At 39.8% G+C, this 18,998-nt stretch overlaps 1 protein-coding gene across 3 annotated transcripts; it reads left to right on the top strand.

The window, feature by feature from the left end:
- Window positions 1-667: 667 nt before the first annotated feature.
- slc25a47b (solute carrier family 25 member 47b) lies at window positions 668-16,562 on the top strand. Of its 3 annotated transcripts, none has more exons than XM_039741893.1 (6): window positions 668-1,058; window positions 3,896-3,939; window positions 4,025-4,096; window positions 4,412-4,594; window positions 10,713-10,983; window positions 15,697-16,562. In XM_039741893.1, exons 1-6 carry the CDS (start codon window positions 1,022-1,024, stop codon window positions 15,963-15,965), a joined length of 876 nt encoding a protein of 291 aa, XP_039597827.1. In that variant the 5' UTR covers window positions 668-1,021; the 3' UTR covers window positions 15,966-16,562. The 3 variants fall into 3 exon arrangements, with proteins under 3 accessions (XP_039597827.1, XP_039597829.1, XP_039597828.1); XM_039741895.1 differs by having other exon boundaries at window positions 680-984; XM_039741894.1 differs by lacking the exon at window positions 668-1,058 and adding an exon at window positions 2,517-2,671.
- The last annotated feature ends 2,436 nt before the right edge of the window (window positions 16,563-18,998 follow it).

Here is an 18,998-nt window from a genome sequence, read left to right as displayed (position 1 = left end):
AGATCAGGATGCACGTCCCAGGTCCTCCTTGCATGTAGTTTGTATGTTCTCCCTGTGGGTTTCTTCCAGGTGCTCCAGTTTTCTCTCACAGTCCAAAAATAATGCAGGTTAGGAGAATTGCCGTTAATAAACTGGCCTGTTTGTGTGTGTGTTCACCCTGTGATAGACTGGCGCTGTGTCCAGTTGTTGTTCCAGCTTGGCGCCCTTTGCTTACTGGGATTGGATCCAGCTTCTCCACTTATCTGCTCAGGAGAAAGCTAGTATGGAATCTGGATGGATGGGTAGATGGATTTTTTCACTGCTATTGTTAAAGATGTTTATTTTGATTTTGTCATTCATGCATTAGTTCATTTTTAAGGGAACTTATTTGTGCCTTTATTGCTCCTGCCTTTGTTTTGCAATAATAAGTTTTTAAATATTAAAAGAAATGCCTTTTTATGGGCTTAAATTCTAATAGTTTTCTCATTTTGTGAATCTTTATTAGATTTTAAAGCATTTGCCCCATTTTGGGCATGTATGGGCTGTGAGCCCGCAACTAAGCTTTGGGGTTAGGCTATCTGCAGGTCAGGCCCGCTCTTTTGGTACAGACATGTGAAACAGTGCAGGTCCCGCTTTTGTTTTTGAGGTGGGCAGCCTTTTATGGTTATTTGGAATTCTCAGGATCACACTGTTTAGGACATGCCCCCTTTGAGTCAAATTGGTTGAACTGGCCTAAGGCTAATATTCATTCGCTATTGCATGGCCGCCTAGAATTGTTCGTGACGTACGCAAGTGCGATGGAGAGAAACAGTTTTCGACCGCGCTCGTGTTCGCTCATGCCCGCTCTTCTGTTTGTGCGCGTGCGTGCCCCCATACCCGGCTTTGCTCGGCTGTGCCAGAGTCCAACACTCAGAGCCGCACGCGCGTGCGCCCAATCTCGGCGCCTTCCCGTTTGTCTCATGTCACGTTAGGGGATTCATCAGCCGTCATTGCTGTCAGGCAACGGTAATTTCATTTGATAAAGGTTATTGCTTAGGTACCAATGTATCTGGCAGATTTCATCGCTGGCTCCGCAGGAGGTAAGGAAAACGTCGATATCTACCACCACAGAGCACATTACTATGAAGCCCTTTAATAATGCATAGATTTAAAATCGACACACTAGCTTTTGCCCGGTCACAAAATAATTTAGAAAACCGCTGACCTCCATTGTGTGAAGGCAGAGGACGTAATTCTCATATTATCGCACCGGCGTGGCACTTCGTCAGCTAGTCTTCGTAAAACGGGAATATTAAAATTCACAGCAAGTGGCGGAGCTCAAATTTTGAGCAGCGAACCAATAGCGTCGCGCTTGTACTGCTACACCTTACGGCTGGCGCCGGGATTGAGGCGGAGTCACGGAGGTTAGATTTGTAGTCACTCTTCCAGTAACAAAATAAGGAGACACGGTGAAGCAACGGCTGTCAGCAAATGGTCAGCGTTGCTGACTCACCAGTCGAGGTCGATAGCTGTCAGCTTGGAATGTTAACTTTCTCCTCGTGGTCGCTCTAGCTCAGTGTTTCCCAAACTCGGTCCTGGGGAACCCCTGTGGCTGCAGGTTTTTGTTCCAACCGGCTTCTGTTTTTAATTGGACTCCTGGACGAATTAAGTGATGTGTTATTTCCCCAATATAAAAATTAGAAAAATAAGTTTGCTAAAAAAATATTAAACCATACCAAGCAGTTATATAGGAATAATGTATTTTGGTTTTTTTTAAACAGTATTTTCATCTTGATTTTCATCCTACTTTTCTAGGTTGTCTAATTGTCTAATTGATCCATTATTTACTAATTAGTGGGTCTGATGCTAAAGTAGTTGCAGCCTTTGATTATTCAGTGTTGTTTGCCTGGGTGTCTGATCTGCTCATTTTAAATTGTCATTAATAAGATAAAACGAAGGGGAAAAACTGCACAGAGAAAGGGCAAAGTATAATGAAATCAACAAAAGAGAGCTAAGCATTTAAGTCTATAGCAAAAGCAGAAATATAGATAAATGTCTTATAAATGTAAAAATCATGCTGCTGTGCTTTTCAGAATGTTGAATCAAAGAATAAAAATACCAGCTAATTAAATGAGATCAGTGCTATCAAGTGTTGTCACTGATTAGGAATCTGGTTGGAACAAAAACCTGCAGCCATAGGGGTTCCCCAGGACCAAGTTTGGGAAACACTGCTCTAGATGAATGAATGAATGAATGAATGTGACAGTCTAGTGGAAATAATCGTTTGCTTGATGACTCTGTCGAGAAGTGAAGTATCACTAGTTTAATTTACTTAAAAAAGTTACATATTATTATATATTGTTGACGTAAATGTGAATGTTTCACCAGCTAACTCTAAAGAAGACTGACGATAGTTATTTAATAGCGATAGGTCTTCATAGATGTGCTCGTTTAGCACCTTCTGCTAAATGAATCATTTAGCACAATATATATATATATATATATATATATATAAGATGCTACTGAGAGAAGGAATAAGCAATAAAGGTAGGGTGACAGGGCATAAATGCTTTAGTTAAAAGTTTTCAATGTAGCGCCTTTTTGTGAGGATCCACAAATATAGGTACTTGACATGTACCCTTCCAACCCAATATTCATATGGATGTATAGTACTGCAAGACTCCAGGGATGTGAGGAATGGAATTAGTCTCTGGTAAGTGATCCTTAAAAAGGTCAGTTGGCATCTTCATGTGATCTTACTAGAGTCGGAGGGAACCCGTATGCCACACTTTTCCCTTAGGTTCATGAGCCATCCCAAAGAAAAGGTTGACATCCAGGGCTCGCCACCAGCCACACATCAGGCTGATGGGTTTCAAAAGCTGGGAGACGTGATTGAGATGCTCTATAAATGCGATGTCTGCCTACTTCCCATGCTCCTCATTTGGCTGCTTTTTATAGCCAGTATTCGTGCCCCCTCGGACAGTGGGTGGTCACCTGAGGAGCGTATCCCCTCTCAGGTCTGGACCCAGTGCCGCTACAGCATATTTCATTTACTGGCAGCACAGGTAGTTTAAGTAACTGTGGACATTGCACATTGAGTTAGAGTTGTGATTTAAACTTTTAGGTGAGCTATTGTATTTTTTTTTTTAGTTCCTCATATCTAAAATTCACGTTGACCTTGTACAAATTAGCTGTCAAAAGTGGCAGAAAATCTTAAAAAGACAGTTAGTGAAATGGTCCAAAGATCAGAATAATCAGAAAAATAAAATAACACCAATGAAAAGTTGAATTTCATTCCGAGTGTCTTCTTAATAATCTTAATATTTTTCAATTGCTATTTATTGGATACTACTCTGTTGGGGATACTGTCAAAAATGTTATTTTTAAGAAAATTGATGTCATTTTCACATGTTTATGAAAGCCATTGAGCCACCACAAGCCTCTGTGTGCCCCGTTGTTAACTCCATTGTAAAGCGCTCTTGAAAAGCACACATCTAATGGAGTCTGCTAACACATGTAATTGCATTCTATTATCACTATTATGTTTGAATATCACTCATTGTTACAAAGTATTAAATAAACAAAGATGTAATAACTGACCCTAGGATGATAAATAAAAAATGTGAAATGCTCCACAGTTCACATCAGTTAACTTAGTCACCAAATGCACAGAATATTGCGCCATGTGTCTAACTTGTCTCGTATGGTCTAACTTGTTTAGTACTGTATAGTCTTTTACAATTGTGTGACTTGATTAGTATAGACTTTCACACTAAAAAAAAGTTTCTGTTGTGAAATGTTTTTCAGTACTAGGGGCTCTTGTATGAGGGGACATCGATTTGTTTGTCTTTGATGTGAAATCTTCAGAATATGAGATGGCGGATTGTTTCCCTATATTAAAAATGAAACCTTTACTCAGGTTTTTTTTCTTTTGCAGGGGCTCTTGGTGTGGCCGTGGGCTACCCTCTTGACACAGTCAAGGTATGTTTATGTTTCAGCTTTGCCAGATGGTGCTTTCTGCTGAAGTATCCTTTCTAATAAAGTGTTGATGTGTGTTTTATTTCAGGTTAGAATACAAACCCAGAGATCATATAAAGGTGTATGGCACTGCATTAAAAGCACCTACAAGACTGAGAAGGTAGGCCTCCATTGTTACTAGGAACAGTGTTTCTTTTACTTGACATGTTTTTTGAAATCGTGGCAGATTCAAGTCCCACAAGGTTTCGTTAGAGTGTCTTGTCTTCCTTTATTTTAGGAAAGAGACTCTCCATGTAAAGACACTGTGAAAGATTAGTAAAGAATGAGGGGGTACATTGCACATGTTGGTCAGACATGCCAGTAAGAGATTTACTGCACTCTGTATGTGTAAAAAATAAATTTCAACTTGAACCTCTGATTTAGGAGATAATTAACAAGTGTTCATTTTTAGTGAATTTGGTGCTGTTTTTTTCAGATTGGTGGCTTCTTTAAAGGGATGTCAATGCCTGTCACTACTGTCTCCATCACCTCATCAGTTGCATTTGGCACTTACAGAAATTGTCTTCAGTGGATCCAGCAGTTTCGGTATGGAAGCACTGAGGTCAGCCCATCAAAACTGGATTTTTTCCTGTCTGGTTTGGCAGCTGGAGCCGCTCAGGTTAGTACCTCAAACAAATTAAAATAGCCCTAACACTTTTTAGATACTGAAAACTGCAGTCTGTTTTATCTTTCCATTATGAGAAATATTAATAATTCTTATTAGACTCACATGTGGCATAATAAGCGAAGAAGGTCAAAGGGTTTACCATTAAGTGTATCAGTTATCCTAGCTGCGCTTAACGTGATGCAGATTTTTCCTCCATTGTTCATTCTTGGTAATGTTTTAATGAATCATTTTACTTACATGCCTTTCTTTGTTAGCCTTCCCTCTTCACCTCTAAAATGGTATTTATAGCTATTAAGACATTTTGCAATGATAATGTTAGACCTTCCTTGAAATAGCCATTTTTTCATTATCTTGCATTGCAAAAGGCTGACAGGGTATAGTATTTAGAAAAGTATACAGTCTTAAAAGAATGGACATGAATGCCAAAGACAACAGTCACGTAAATGTAACATTTGATTCAGATCAAGTGGTCCTTCACATGAGGTAGCTCAGATTGAGATTTAAAGATTCCAAGGTTGAAGAAGAATTTAATTCTTCTTCCAAGGTTGCCCAGATCTGTCTTAAATGACAGTTTTAATGTCGTACATAGTCACTGGAAAGGATGCTTTGCAAACACCCTGGGATATATTTTCTTTTACTAACCATTACCAAGCACCTGTTCTTTTATAAATCTTGTGGGAATTTTCAATGCTCTCTACCTTAATAGGCCCCGAAGACCTGACTTTCTCAAACTGCAACACTCAATGAGTGAATACTGTAGTTTGATAAGCTGCAATGGCACTTGGAAGTAACTCTGAACGTGATTTGAGCCTAGCCAAGGGTTTAGTCTAGATGTGATTAAAAAGCTAAAATGTTAAATACATATACAGTGTGTTCAGAACGTTTTCAGACCCCTTCACTTTCTATACTCTGGATACATTTGCCATTTTTGCCCCTCTACATTCAATAACTCATAACAACACAGTGAAAAACATGTTTTCAGAAGGACATGCAAATTTATTAATCATTAAAAACTGAAATCTCTCATTCGTAGAAATATTCAGACCATCAATTCAGTATTTTGTAGCAGCAGTTCCAGCTTTGAGTCTTCTTAGACAAGCTTTGCACACGTGGATTTGGGCAGTTTCTCTCATGCTTCATGGCAGATCCTCTCAAGCCCATCATATTGGATGGAAAGTGTTTGTAAAGTGCCATCTTCAGGTTACTCCACAGAGACTTGTCCCAAAGCCACTCCAGCTTTGTTCTGACTGCATGTTTCAGGTCATTGTTGTGCTGAAAGGTGAACTATTGCTCCACTCTAAGGTCACGTGCACGCTGGAGCAGGTTTTCATCAGGTACCTCTCTGTATTGGGCTGCGTTTATTCCTCCCTCAGTTCTGACAAGTCCCCCTGTCCCTGCCAGTGAAAAGAACCTCTATAGCATACTGCTGCATCCACCATGCTTTACTGGAGGGATTATATTAGGCAGTGCCTGCTCTCTGCCAGACATAGTGCTGGGAGTTCTGCCCAAAGAGTTAACATTTTTGTCTCATCAGACCTGAGAATATTTCCTTGTGCTCTCAGTGTTCTTTAAATGCCATTTGGAAAACTCCAAGTGGGCTGTCGTATGCCTTTTTCTCAAGAGTGGCTTTCTTTGTCTGCCATATACACCTGATTAATGGAGTGCTACCAACAAGTTCTCCCATCTCGGCACAGAAGTTCTGATTCATTGCATTCTTGGTCACCTCCCAGATGAAGGTCCTTTTTACCCGGTTACCGAGGTTTGGCAAGACAGCCCACACTAGGAAAAGTCCTGGTGGTTCCAAACTTCTTCCAATTCATAATTATTGAGGCTGCTATGCTCATGTGAACACTCAAAACTTTAGAAATAGTTTTACACCCCTGCCCTGATCTGTGCCCTACTATAGTTTGATTGCAGCAGTCTATAGAGAGTTCTTTGGAGTTTATGGCTTGTTTTTTGTTCAGATATGCCGTGTGAATTGTGGAACTTATCTATACAGGTAAACATGTGCCTTTCTAAACGATGTCCAGTCAATTCAGTTTTCCATAGGTGGACTCCAATAAAGTTCTAAACACATCTCAAGAGGAATTAAAGCAAGCAGAGTGAACCTGATGACAATCTGGAGTGCCACAGCAAAGGGTCTGAATGCTTCTATGAATGAGAGATTTCAGGTTTTGATTTGTTATAAATTTGCAAACCTTTCTGGAAATGTGTTTTCACTTTATCAATATGTAATGTAGGTTGAGGGGTCAGAAATAGCCAGTTTATCCATTAAATGTAATTTACTACTACAGTGCATCCAGAAAGTATTCACAGCACATCACTTTTTCCACATTTTGTTATGTTACAGCCTTATTCCAAAATGGATTGAATTCATTTTTTCCTCAGAATTCTACACACAACACCCCATAATGACAACGTGAAAAAAGTTTACTTGAGGTTTTTGCAAATTTATTAAAAATAAAAAAACTGAGAAAGCACATGTACATAAGTATTCACAGCCTTTGCCATGAAGCTCAAAACTGAGCTCAGGTGCCTCCTGTTTCTCCTGATCATCCTTGAGATGTTTCTGCAGCTTAATTGGAGTCCACCTGTGGTAAATTCAGTTGATTGGACAGGATTTGGAAAGGCACACACCTGTCTATATAAGGACCCACAGTTGACAGTTCATGTCAGAGCACAAACCAAGCACGAAGTCAAAGGAATTGTCTATAGACCTCCGAGACAGGACTGTCTCGAGGCACAAATCTGGGGAAGGTTACAGAAACATTGCTGCTGCTTTGAAGGTCCCAATGAGCACAGTGGCCTCCATCATCCGTAAGTGGAAGAAGTTCGAAACCACCAGGACTCTTCCTAGAGCTGGCTGGCCATCTAAACTGAGCGATCGGGGGAGAAGGGCCTTAGTCAGGGAGGTGACCAAGAACCCGATAGTCACTCTGTCAGAGGTCCTCTGTGGAGAGAGGAGAAACTTCCAGAAGGACAACCATCTCTGCAGCAATCCACCAATCAGGCCTGTATGGTAGAGTGGCCAGATGGAAGCCACTCCTTAGTGAAAGGCACGTGGCAGCCCGCCTGGAGTTTGCCAAAAGGCACCAGAAAGACTCTCAGACCATGAGAAACAAAATTCTCTGGTTTTATGAGACAAAGATTGAACTCTTTGGTGTGAATGCCAGGCGTCACGTTTGGAGGAAACCAGGCACCGCTCATTACCAGGCCAATACCATCCCTACAGTGAAGCATGGTGGTGGCAGCATCATGCTGTGGGGATGTTTTTCAGCGGCAGGAACTGGGAGACTAGTCAGGATAAAGGGAAAGATGACTGCAGCAAAGTACAGAGACATCCTGGATGAAAACCTGCTCCAGAGCGCTCTAGACCTCAGACTGGGGCGACAGTTCATCTTTCAGCAGGACAACGACCGTAAGCACACAGCCAAGATATCAAAGGAGTGGCTTCAGGACAACTCTGTTAATGTCCTTGAGTGGCCCAGCCAGAGCCCAGACTTGAATCCAATTGAACATCTCTGGAGAGATCTTAAAATGACTGTGCACCGACGCTTCCCATCCAACCTGATGGAGCTTGAGAGGTGCTGCAAAGAGGAATGGGCGAAACTGGCCAAGGATAGGTGTGCCAAGCTTGTGGCATCATATTCAAAAAGACTTGAGGCTGGAATTGCTACCAAAGGTGCATCGACAAAATATTGAGCAAAGGCTTGGAATACTTATGTACATGTGATTTCTCAGTTTTTTTATTTTTAATCAATTTGTAAAAACCTCAAGTAAACTTTTTTCACATTGTCATTATGGGGTGTTGTGTTTAGAATTCTGAGGAAAAAAATGAATTTAATCCATTTCGGAATAAGGCTGTAACATAACAAAATGGGGAAAAACTGATGCGCTGTGAATACTTTCCGGATGCACTGTATTAAACTGTGCAGAAAGTGAAGGGGTCTGCATACTTTGTGAATGCACTGTACGCCCAGGAGCTGTTATTTTGCAGCATTTACTGCATTATCTTAAAATGAAGTCTAGCACAATAACACACTACAGGTATTTAAAGCCAAGACAATTCAAATAGTACATCTAAGAATGACATCTTATTCCTGCCACAATTATAATCTCTAAGGTAAGAAGTAGCAAGAAGCAATGCTAAAAATTATTTTTATTATGCAAAAGGTCACTTATCAACCAGGCAAAGCTATACTTGCATTGACTATGGAAAACAAATACCATGGAGCTAAATACACAAACTGAACAAAAGAAACAGTACTAACAATCTGTTTTGATCAAAGATGATTTTCATTACTAAAGAACTATAATACTAGTGTTTTAAATTTCATTAGTCATTTTTATGTATTTATTTGTGCCATAACCTGTGGTGCAATACCTTATTAGCTATTTTGAAATGGGTGTACATGCATGTATGTGTATGTATGTGGGTGCAGATGTATGTACGCGTGTGTGTATATGTATGTCTATATACATATATATATTGTTAATTATTCTTGTAATTTGTGAATGTTGGCAATTAATTTTGTTGTACTTTGTGCAATGACAATAAAGGAATCTAATCTAATCTAATAAAGGTATCTAAAAGAAATTGCCCAAGTCCTCCTCATTCTGTCCACAGTTAACCCAGTCCAGTGTTTGTGGAATGACTTCATGTTTACTCGTCATCAACACTTTTCAAGGAATTTGAGAGAACTCGAATGGTTGTATAAATAAGAATGGTCTAATAGGTGTCCAGTGTTGCTGCACAAACCCATAGATTGAGCTCCTCACGAGGTTACCACTATGCAATAAAGCAGGGGCTGGACATTGAATAGTTATGATATTCCAGTTTTGCATTTTTGATATATACAGTTGATATTGTTTCCCACCCACAGCTGTATATTCTGAAACAAGACATGAAAGATGGCTATTTTAACAGTAGGAAACATTTTTATTTCAAAATATGGAGTCTGGTACATGATGGACATTTAAATGCATGTATGTTTGAGGCATAATTTCTATGGCAGACTGGACTTTATTGTTGTTTTATTGTGATCATTGTTGCAGCACCAGTTGACCATCCACTATCTACCTACATGCCAGGGGTAGATGGCCTTCTGCTCTGCAGTGCATCAGGACTGAGCTTTCTTAGCAATATTGCCATATCATATAGGTCATAATTATTACATTAAAGTGTTTATTAAAACTAAAGCATGCTAGAAATGGGTAAAGAAAGGGAAAATGTAAAGGATGAATAAATAAATGTTTGTAAAAAAAAGGTGCTGCCACTGTGGGTCACCCGGGTGACTTGCACTCTTGCCAGTCTCACACACAGCTCCATCTTTCACATCCTCACAGTGATCATCTCTTCACAACAGTCCTTTAAGCTTGAGATGGCTTTATGATGGCTCTGCTGTGGTCTCTTTTTGCAAATTCCCAGAATCATTAAGACTTTCACTTGCAATGGAGACAGCAGGCTAGAACTCCCCAAAGTGGCTTCTGGCTTTCCATTACCCCTAATAGCCATTAAAGAGTCAGATTTTGGACCCGCTTCTTGCTGAAGAAGTCCTGCAGGTCCTTTGCTTAAGAAGTACAACACTGGATGAATGTTTCTTGATTGGCACTTTCCTGTTTTGTGCTACAGAGTGTTCCACCTTCTTGTTATTCATCTGTGACCTTTCTCCTGTAGTCAGAAGATCAGGTATTCCTGGTATCTGCCATGTTGCCTTCACTCTAGTGGTATATTAAATTAGTCCTCCAAGGTAGCAGGCTATCTACCTGCAGTAGTGCAGACTCCTGGGTCAATCAGTACATTTACAGGGCTTATCTAACTCTGATGGTGCCATTTTTCTCACACTGCTTTGTCAGCTAACATTCACATTGGCAGTGTGTATCATGTTTACCTTTTCCTCCCATGGGGCTTTGCTTCAGTCTTGTGCAACTTCTTCCTCAGGACAACCAATGGCAATTAGGCAAACCATCACACCCACTATTTTTTTTTTTTAAAGATCTTTCTTTGTAATGAAGATGTAGTATACAAAAGAAATAATAAAGTAACTTTTCATTTATTTCCTTGAATTGACCAATAAAATAACAATGACACACTTTTTTTTCTTTAAAGGTCATGGTTATGTCACCTGCAGACATAGTGAAAGTGCGGCTCCAGACTCAAACTCAGCCATATCGCTCAAGTAATGCTGCAGGAATACCAAAAGCAAAATACAGAGGCCCTCTGCACTGCATGATGACAATTGCCAAGGAGGAAGGATTTTTCGGACTCTATAAGGGGGCCTCTGCACTTATTCTGAGAGATTGTCCTTCATTTGCAACATATTTTCTGACTTATGCTGTATTTTGTAAATTGTTGACTCCGACTGGCCAGAATCATCCAGGTAACTGTAATATTATTTAATAATAATAATTCTTTACATTTATATAGCACTTTTCTCATAACTCAAAGCGCTTTAGTGAGTGGGGAGCCACTTTAACCACTGCTAATGTGTAGAATCCACCTTGATGACAGATTGGCAGCCATTTTTGCACCAGTATGCTCACCACATATTACCAGTTAGGTGGTGAAGTGGTGAGAGAGACAGCCAATTAGAGACAAGGGATGATTAGGGGGGCCAGAATGACCAGGGGCCTCATGCATAATGCCGTGCGTAGAATTTGCACTATAACATGATGTGAGCACAAAAGCGGAAATGTGCTTGCGCACAAAAAAATCCAGATGCATAAATCTGTGCGTTTGCCAACTTTCATGTTCTTCCGCAACAAAAATCCTAGTCAGCGTGAAAAGTAACGCACATGCATGCGCCTCCTGTCCCGCCCCGTCTCCTCACAGAATTACGCCTCTTTGAGTATGCCAATCAATATAAATAGCCCTTAAGATCAGCCTTCTGTGAAATGACAATGGCAAAAGTACGAGGGAAAATAGAAGAATTTCAGCGAATACCAAGTGGAGGCAAAGAAAAACGTACTATTTGTTGGTTTAAACAGTGGTATAAACAACAAAAGGAAATTGATCAAATGACATAGCATTTCGGAGAAACTCAAATTCACAAAGTTGCACAGTGCCGAAATAAAAAAGAAGTTGTCACATATCAAAGTTGCTGTGAAAAGGTGAGTCGTAGCCCATTGTCTGAGTGTCATATGAAAGCTTATTAGGGTATAGAGAAAACAAAATAGGCACGCAGTGGGGAAAAAGCACAAAATGACAACTTTAATCTCGAAATTTCCACTTTAATCACGTAGTTTATTTTGTCATTAAAGTAGAACATCATAAAGTTCACCTTAAAATCGTTTAATTTACTAGTTTATCAAATCCCATCGTAACTAAAGTAGCACGTTAAATGCTTTGTTTTCTATTTGATCTTCTATGTGCTCTGTGTGTGTGAATCATTATGTGCTTCTTAAACGGGCTTTCTCTTCCTCTGACAGGACGCAGAATCCATTACATTCGTGTTATTACAGCTCTCTGAATAATTAAAATACTGAGAAGTATACGTGATACCATTTTCATGATGATAGGAGTTAAAATATGTTATTAAATATGGGAACACTGTGGCAAAGTGATTGTTCATGTTTCACGTAAGATGCTTGCTGTGCCATGTGCGACCTTCGATGAAATACTTCATTACAGAAGTACTGTCTATTTCAAACGTACTAACCCCCAATTCCTGACCTTACTTTTCTTTCTCCAAATACCCAATTGCCACACAATTAGCTCTGTAATAGATGTTAAGCCATCTGTAAGCTTAGAACGCTAATTCTTCAAAACTTTTAAGGAACATTGAAATATCTTCGTAAGGTTTAATTATTCTATCCATCTATCCTTCCAATGTCGTGTCAGCCACAGCAAGAATGCAGCGCGAGGCAGGAACAATCCGTGAACGAAGTTCCAGCTCCCGGCCAGCGCTGCGGCATTGTGTAGTTGAAGTTAAAGTTTTATCTGTATAATATAATAAACATATTTTGCTGCATTTCATCTTAAAAATGATATCGTCATCATATGTAAATACACACTTTATAAAGTGGCTCAGGTTGTGCAATATTATAACTGTATTGCAAGTTTACAGTGAGGTAATTGTACAAGGTCAGTACAGGAAAGACTCTGAAGCGTTTGTCGGATGAGAGCAGTTCAAATAGCGAATGGCTGAGGCAGTGTGTGCTTGATGCTGTATACCAATAATTCTCTTTCTGATCAGTTGCTATACAGCTGTGATTCACACTCAGATACAGTGATATAAATATTCCGAATGGTACAGTGAGAGTAATATGGAAAAAGATGATCCGATGTGGCAACCCCTAATGCGAGCAGCTAAAAGAAGAAGAAGGTGCAGTGAGAGTAACAATGCTAAAGCAGTTATGGTATTTGGAATAGTTTGACCATTCTGTGGACCACTATATTGTTACAGGTTAATTACAATAAGATGCATTAAACTAATAAGCAATATGCGGTTAATTTCAATGTATTTATAAAGCCGCGTCAGGGATGTGGATCCTGAAAAGAAAGATAAACCACACAGGAACAGTAGCACTGATTTGACGCTGGGTGCCTCCAGTCTGAAAAACCGAGCAGAGAACTTACATATGACAGGGTATGTCCTACTGTGGAAAGTTTAGGTTTTATACATTGTGGAAACGTTCTTGTGCAACATTTCTGTGCGTACACACCGTTTATACATGAGGCCCCAGGTCATGGTGGACAATTAAGCCTGGACATCAGGGTACACCCTACACTTTATGAAGGATGCCAGGAGATCTTTTATGACCGTAGAGAGTCAGGACCTTAGTTTTATGTCTCAACAGCTCCATTTTTACAGCAGTGTCCCAGTCACTACACTAGGGCATTGGGATCCACACCCAGGCCAAAAGGTACGTGCCCCTTGCTGGCTTCGCCAACACCTCTTCCAACAGCAACTCAAGCTTTTTGTAGATGATCTCCCATCTAAGTACTGGCTGGGCCCGAACATTCATAACTTCAGGTGTAACACCTCCTCTAAATTGCATGTGGCATAGCTGCTGGTCATTTCCATTGTGATTTACTGCCCCACAGATGGCCAAGCGTTTAGCGCTGCTGCCTCCCAGCCTCAGTGTCCCAAGTTTGAGTTACTGTCCAAGTGGACTTTGCATGTTCCACATGTATCCTGGTTACCTTCTACATGTCATGTAGGTGCACGATAGATTAAGGGGTTCATTGAAACTAGAACGTCTTCAAGTGAACATGTCCTGCGAAGCTGATTCATGGATGGCTGTGGTAAAATGAGTCAAGGCGGTGAGTTAATTGTTTCCCTTATGTGTTTTAATCGATTTTTAGCACAATTCACACCAGTGTGAGGTGTGCATATGAAAGCGTGAACTTGTTTAATTGACAGTTAACATGGAGCGGCACAGTAATTGGCAGGCACTGACTTGAGTTAAAGGTAACGGGTTACAGCAGGTAAAGACTAAATCTTTGTAGCAAAATGAAAGTTTTGTGTGAAAGAAGAACTCAATCGCTTGTGGGCAAGGTAAGCAGGCAGAGGACGGGAAGGGCAGCATCAGCCATGTGGTTGACTGAGAAAGAGCAGGACCGAGGGCTGCGTAGAGGTTTTGGGTTGTGCTCTAATTCCCTGAGCAATGGAGCAGACAAGATAGGGAGACACCACAGGAGCTGGCAGACTGCGGAAGGGGCAAGACATGGTAGCATCGGTAGAGAGGCAAGGAGCCCTGGGAGCTGTGGCAACTCAAAGGTGGTGGACTGGGATGTGGCAGGCTGTATTGTTGTGACTCCTATTGTCCTGACATAGACAGCAAGAGCGAAAGAGTGAAAGGGTTACCTCTTAACTGGGATGCTTTTAAAGTGTGTTTTGGATTTGTCTGTTTGTTTGTTTGTTTGTTTTAAGGTATGTAGATTATTATTTATTATTATTAGATTACATTTATTTATTGACATTATTTATTTGACTTCACCTTTGTGCACTTTAAATTCTCGTGATCTTATCTCCATACTGTTACATTTTTTCTCAAAAAAATTTAAAAAGTGTTGCATTTTTTGGATTGAAAAATTATGTTTATATTAAATGTCATCTTTCTAATGTAAAATGTGCAAAACACAAAGTACAGGAGTGAAGAAAATCAGAAAAGTAGAAAGTATAATACTGATAGAAATAATAATAAAAATGCTGAATAATTATAATAAGAACAGCACACTGCATGTGTGTGTGACACGAGCGTCACTTTCAGATTCCCAGAATCACTTTTGGTTTCACTGTTTCAATTTCACCGTCTGAAGACAGATTCACTTCGTCATCACTGTTGATAAGAGGCATTTCTTACGAGGTGCCATTATGAAGCTAGGAGAAGACACGTGTATACCGTTACCCAAGTAACACTAACGCTGTTGGCACTTTTACAGCCTGACTAATCCTTGTGTCTAATGCTTACGCAAGACACGTCTAAACCATTGCATGAGCGATACTTGGGACTAAGGCTTTTAGCTCTGTTTTTATAGCTTGAGTGATGTGATGCTCGGGTCTAACACTAATGAGGTTAATAAACTGCCATTCTTTTGATTTTAAAGTTCTGCTTGTCTGCACACATGCCCTGGTCCATCGAGATTATGCCAGTGTTTAGATATTACAAAGAGTCCATGGCTGTGGGTACCAGGCCAGCAGCAGCCTTTTCTTTTTTCTTGGTTTAACTTCAGTAACCATTTTGAATACCTATTTCTCTTTATAATAATATAATAATTCCATCCATTTTCCAACCCGCTATATCCTAACACAGGGTCACGGGGTTCTGCTGGAGCCAATCCCAGCCAACACAGGGCGCAAGGCAGGAACAAATCCCGGGCAGGGCGCCAGCCTACCGCAGAATATAGTTCTTTACATTTATCACACTTTTCTCACTACTCAAAGCACTGTGCAAACTCTAGGCAGGGAGGACCCAGGATCCGAACCCTTATTCATTATTCACTGTTCCCTTTTTAGGGTAGGATATACCTTGTGATATTGTTATAGCCTTCCTTATCATGCTTTTTGTCCCACTAGATAGGTGTCTGCCATGCACAAGCTGTTATGTAGGCAGAAATTCTCAATGTTGTTAATCTGTTTTCCCCACAGAATGGGCTGGAGTACTGGTGGCAGGGGGCTGTGCCGGTATGTGTGCGTGGTCATTATCCACTCCCATGGATGTAATCAAGTCTCGGATGCAGACTGATGGCATTACAAAGAAGCGATACAGAGGTGTGATCCACTGCATCACAGACAGTGTTAAGAATGAGGGAATTAAAGTGTTCTTTAAAGGCCTCGGCTTGAACTGCCTTCGCGCCTTCCCGGTCAACATGGTGGTATTTGCAACTTATGAACTACTGTTGAAGATCCTGAGGTAGGCAGCAAAGATGAAGACGAACATAACAACATGGAGTTCCAATTGACTTCTCTGTTATATATAGTATGTAATGAATTATGACCTGGGACCTAAATTGGAAAGGATTTATTTATATGTGACTTTAATGCTGCTAAAATCTACATTCTTTATGGAGGAACAAAATATCTGCAATTATATATAGAGACCCTACTACTTTGCTATCGAGAGATGTATTAATTGCAGACGTGGAGATAGGCACATTGATTTTAACTTTAATTATATATTACACAGGTTTATATGAAGATTATCAACTGTTTGGCTTTAAGAAATCATTATATTTAGTAACACTTGGTAAAACATAAGCAGTGGATTATCTCTGCTAATTTAAAGTACACTGCAATTTGAAATTCATTTTGACAGGCCTACATGACACAATACTTGAGGCAATGTATGCAAAGCTTAGCAAAATCATGTAAAAAGCATTATCTGCAGCCTAACTGGTGTCTGCAGATTATCTTTCACTTCCCTGGAACGAAGCTTTATGAGGTTTGTTTCAGACCCATCAGTAGTAATAAAGGGCTGAGGCAGGCTTTTGCCATGTCCAAAGTTTTTCATTTCATGTCATATGAGAGCAAGATACTTCATTGCAAACTGATTAATCATATTATTTCAATAGGGATTTGTAATTAAGTTGATTTAAATGAGTAGGTAGAAAATGTTGCTGCTTAAAGTACAGATATTTGTGAACAAACATCGAAACAATCAATTATACAAACAATAAATCGGGAGTGGTCTCTCCTAGGCTTACTCGTATACTCAGATATGGGGATGGACATCTGAGGAGTAAACCGCAAGACAATGATTATATTTTTATATTATGTACATGAAATAACCATCAACAACAAGTCAAATCAAATTAATAATATATTGAACAATTATTATAAAAGTAAAGTTGAATAAATCAGACTCTGCAGCTGCATGAATAAAAGGTAAAGTACCACTTCCGGTTAACGGAAATACCCCAAAAGTTTATAGAAATCTACGTTTTGTACTTAATACTTGTATGCAAAATTTGGTTGACTGAAGTGAAAGCATACTCAAGTTATCGTGTTTACATACACACACACAGACACATAGACATAAATGGTATTTTCGGAGTCAGGGTGGTCTAAAACTTAAAGATTCATCAAAATCTCGAAATGGAGTTTTTGGAGGATTCCAATACTTTCCCTGTTCTTTGTATACGAGAAAGTCAGGGAGGTCTAAAATGTTAATTCATCAAAATCTATCTTACAATACTTTCCCTATACTTCGTATACAAGAAGGTAAAAATTGAACATGGACTGAACAAATTGTGTTTGGTTAGCTAAATAACGTTATCCAGCAACCTGGGTCTGACTCATCTTTATCTGTGTGGATTTACACATTGTCCCTGTTGTTCACACAGGGTGTCTCCACCAACTTCAGTTTCTTCCCACATTCTAAAGACATGTCATTTAAGGTAACTGGTAAATCTGATGGATTGAATTCCTATCTAGGGTTTGACATTGTAAATAAGACTCTGGCCTATGATAAGTGGATACAGGAAATAGAAGGATGATTGGATTTTAAGATAAAGACAAAGAGGAATGGCTTCACTGGTGGCTGTCTCACCAGTCTGCATCTGTGCTTTTTTATTAGGTATGGCTATTAAGTAGAAAGACTGGACTACTGTGGATCAAACCACATCACGCAGGCAAGAACTAGGCGGGGGACATTAACCGTGGACAAGCATAAACAAGCCCTGCAAGTTTCAAGCACGTCGTGTTATTAATTTGCTGTCAGGCATTGCTTGAAGTTAACAAGTTTTTTCTTGCGAGTCAGAATGAAAATCGGGCAATGTATCAGTTTGAAAGTTTTGGCTAAAAGGAACAAAATGACTACCAAATCTTTTCAGATGACAACTCATGTTAACTGGGAAGAATTCATGTCACATGTGCATGACACAAGTGGCACAAAAGAGTTTCTGGAGTTTGAGAGGATGTTGAAGATGAATAGATGCTCAGGATGCCCATGCATTCATTTCAAACACCAACCAGACTGTGCAAAAAGTTGAAGAATGTGTTCAAAATGATTGATGACCCAGCGTCAGAGGGATCGCACAAATAAAACAATCTGAACATGAAAAAAGTCTGTTCAAAAGTTGTCCCAAGCTACCAACCCAAAAAAAAACAAACTGCAAGCACATTTGTGGTGACATTTTGGGGCAAACAGAAACAAACCAAACTTTTTTAAAAAAAAGTCATCACTTGCAAAGAGACCTGGAGCTTCGACTACAATCCTGAGATGAAACGACTGTAAGGTCATTGGTAAACACCCTCACCACCAAGGCAAGTCCTATTCAAGGCCATGTTGATTGTTTTCTTTGACATTAAGGTTGTATTTTTGGAAGACTGGGTTCCAGATTAAGCAACAGTGAGCCAACACCACTACAATCAGGTTACGAAAGAAAGAAAGAAAGAAGCCACAGTTGTGGGAAAATGGTTTCATCCTTCACCAGGACAATGCACCAGCCCTCTCGGCTGAGAATCGCTTTGCAGTGCTTGCACACCCTCCCTACTCACCAGGCACGGCTCTGTGTGACTTTTTTTCTTTTCCCTAAAGTTGAGTCTACATTCACGGTAACCCATTTTGAGTCATTTTCTGAGGCAAAGAAGAAAACAAAGGATGCGTCTAAGACAACTGATTAAAGAGAAGAGCAAGAGCACGGCTTTGATCAGTGGAAGATGAAAATGAAGCAGTGTGTAGAAGCAGGAGTGGAGTGTATTGAAGGAATTGAAATGTTATCTTTTCTTCATTAAAACTAAGTTCTAGCATCAGTCTCATTATTTAATGGCCACCCCTTGTATTGACCATTTGCTATTTTTTTTTTTTGGAAATGAAAACAAATACAGTTCGGAATTTTCAGTCAATGACCTGTGATAAGCAAAAGTGAAAAAATTACTTAAGTACATATAAGAGAGTAAAAAGCCTCCAGTGTTGTTTGAGATAAAACCCAATGATTGTTGTTGCCTTA

The sequence above is a fragment of the Polypterus senegalus genome, chromosome 18, assembly GCF_016835505.1.
Source record: "Polypterus senegalus isolate Bchr_013 chromosome 18, ASM1683550v1, whole genome shotgun sequence".
Taxonomy (NCBI): domain Eukaryota; kingdom Metazoa; phylum Chordata; class Cladistia; order Polypteriformes; family Polypteridae; genus Polypterus; species Polypterus senegalus.
This window is presented reverse-complemented; position numbering and strand designations above follow the sequence as displayed.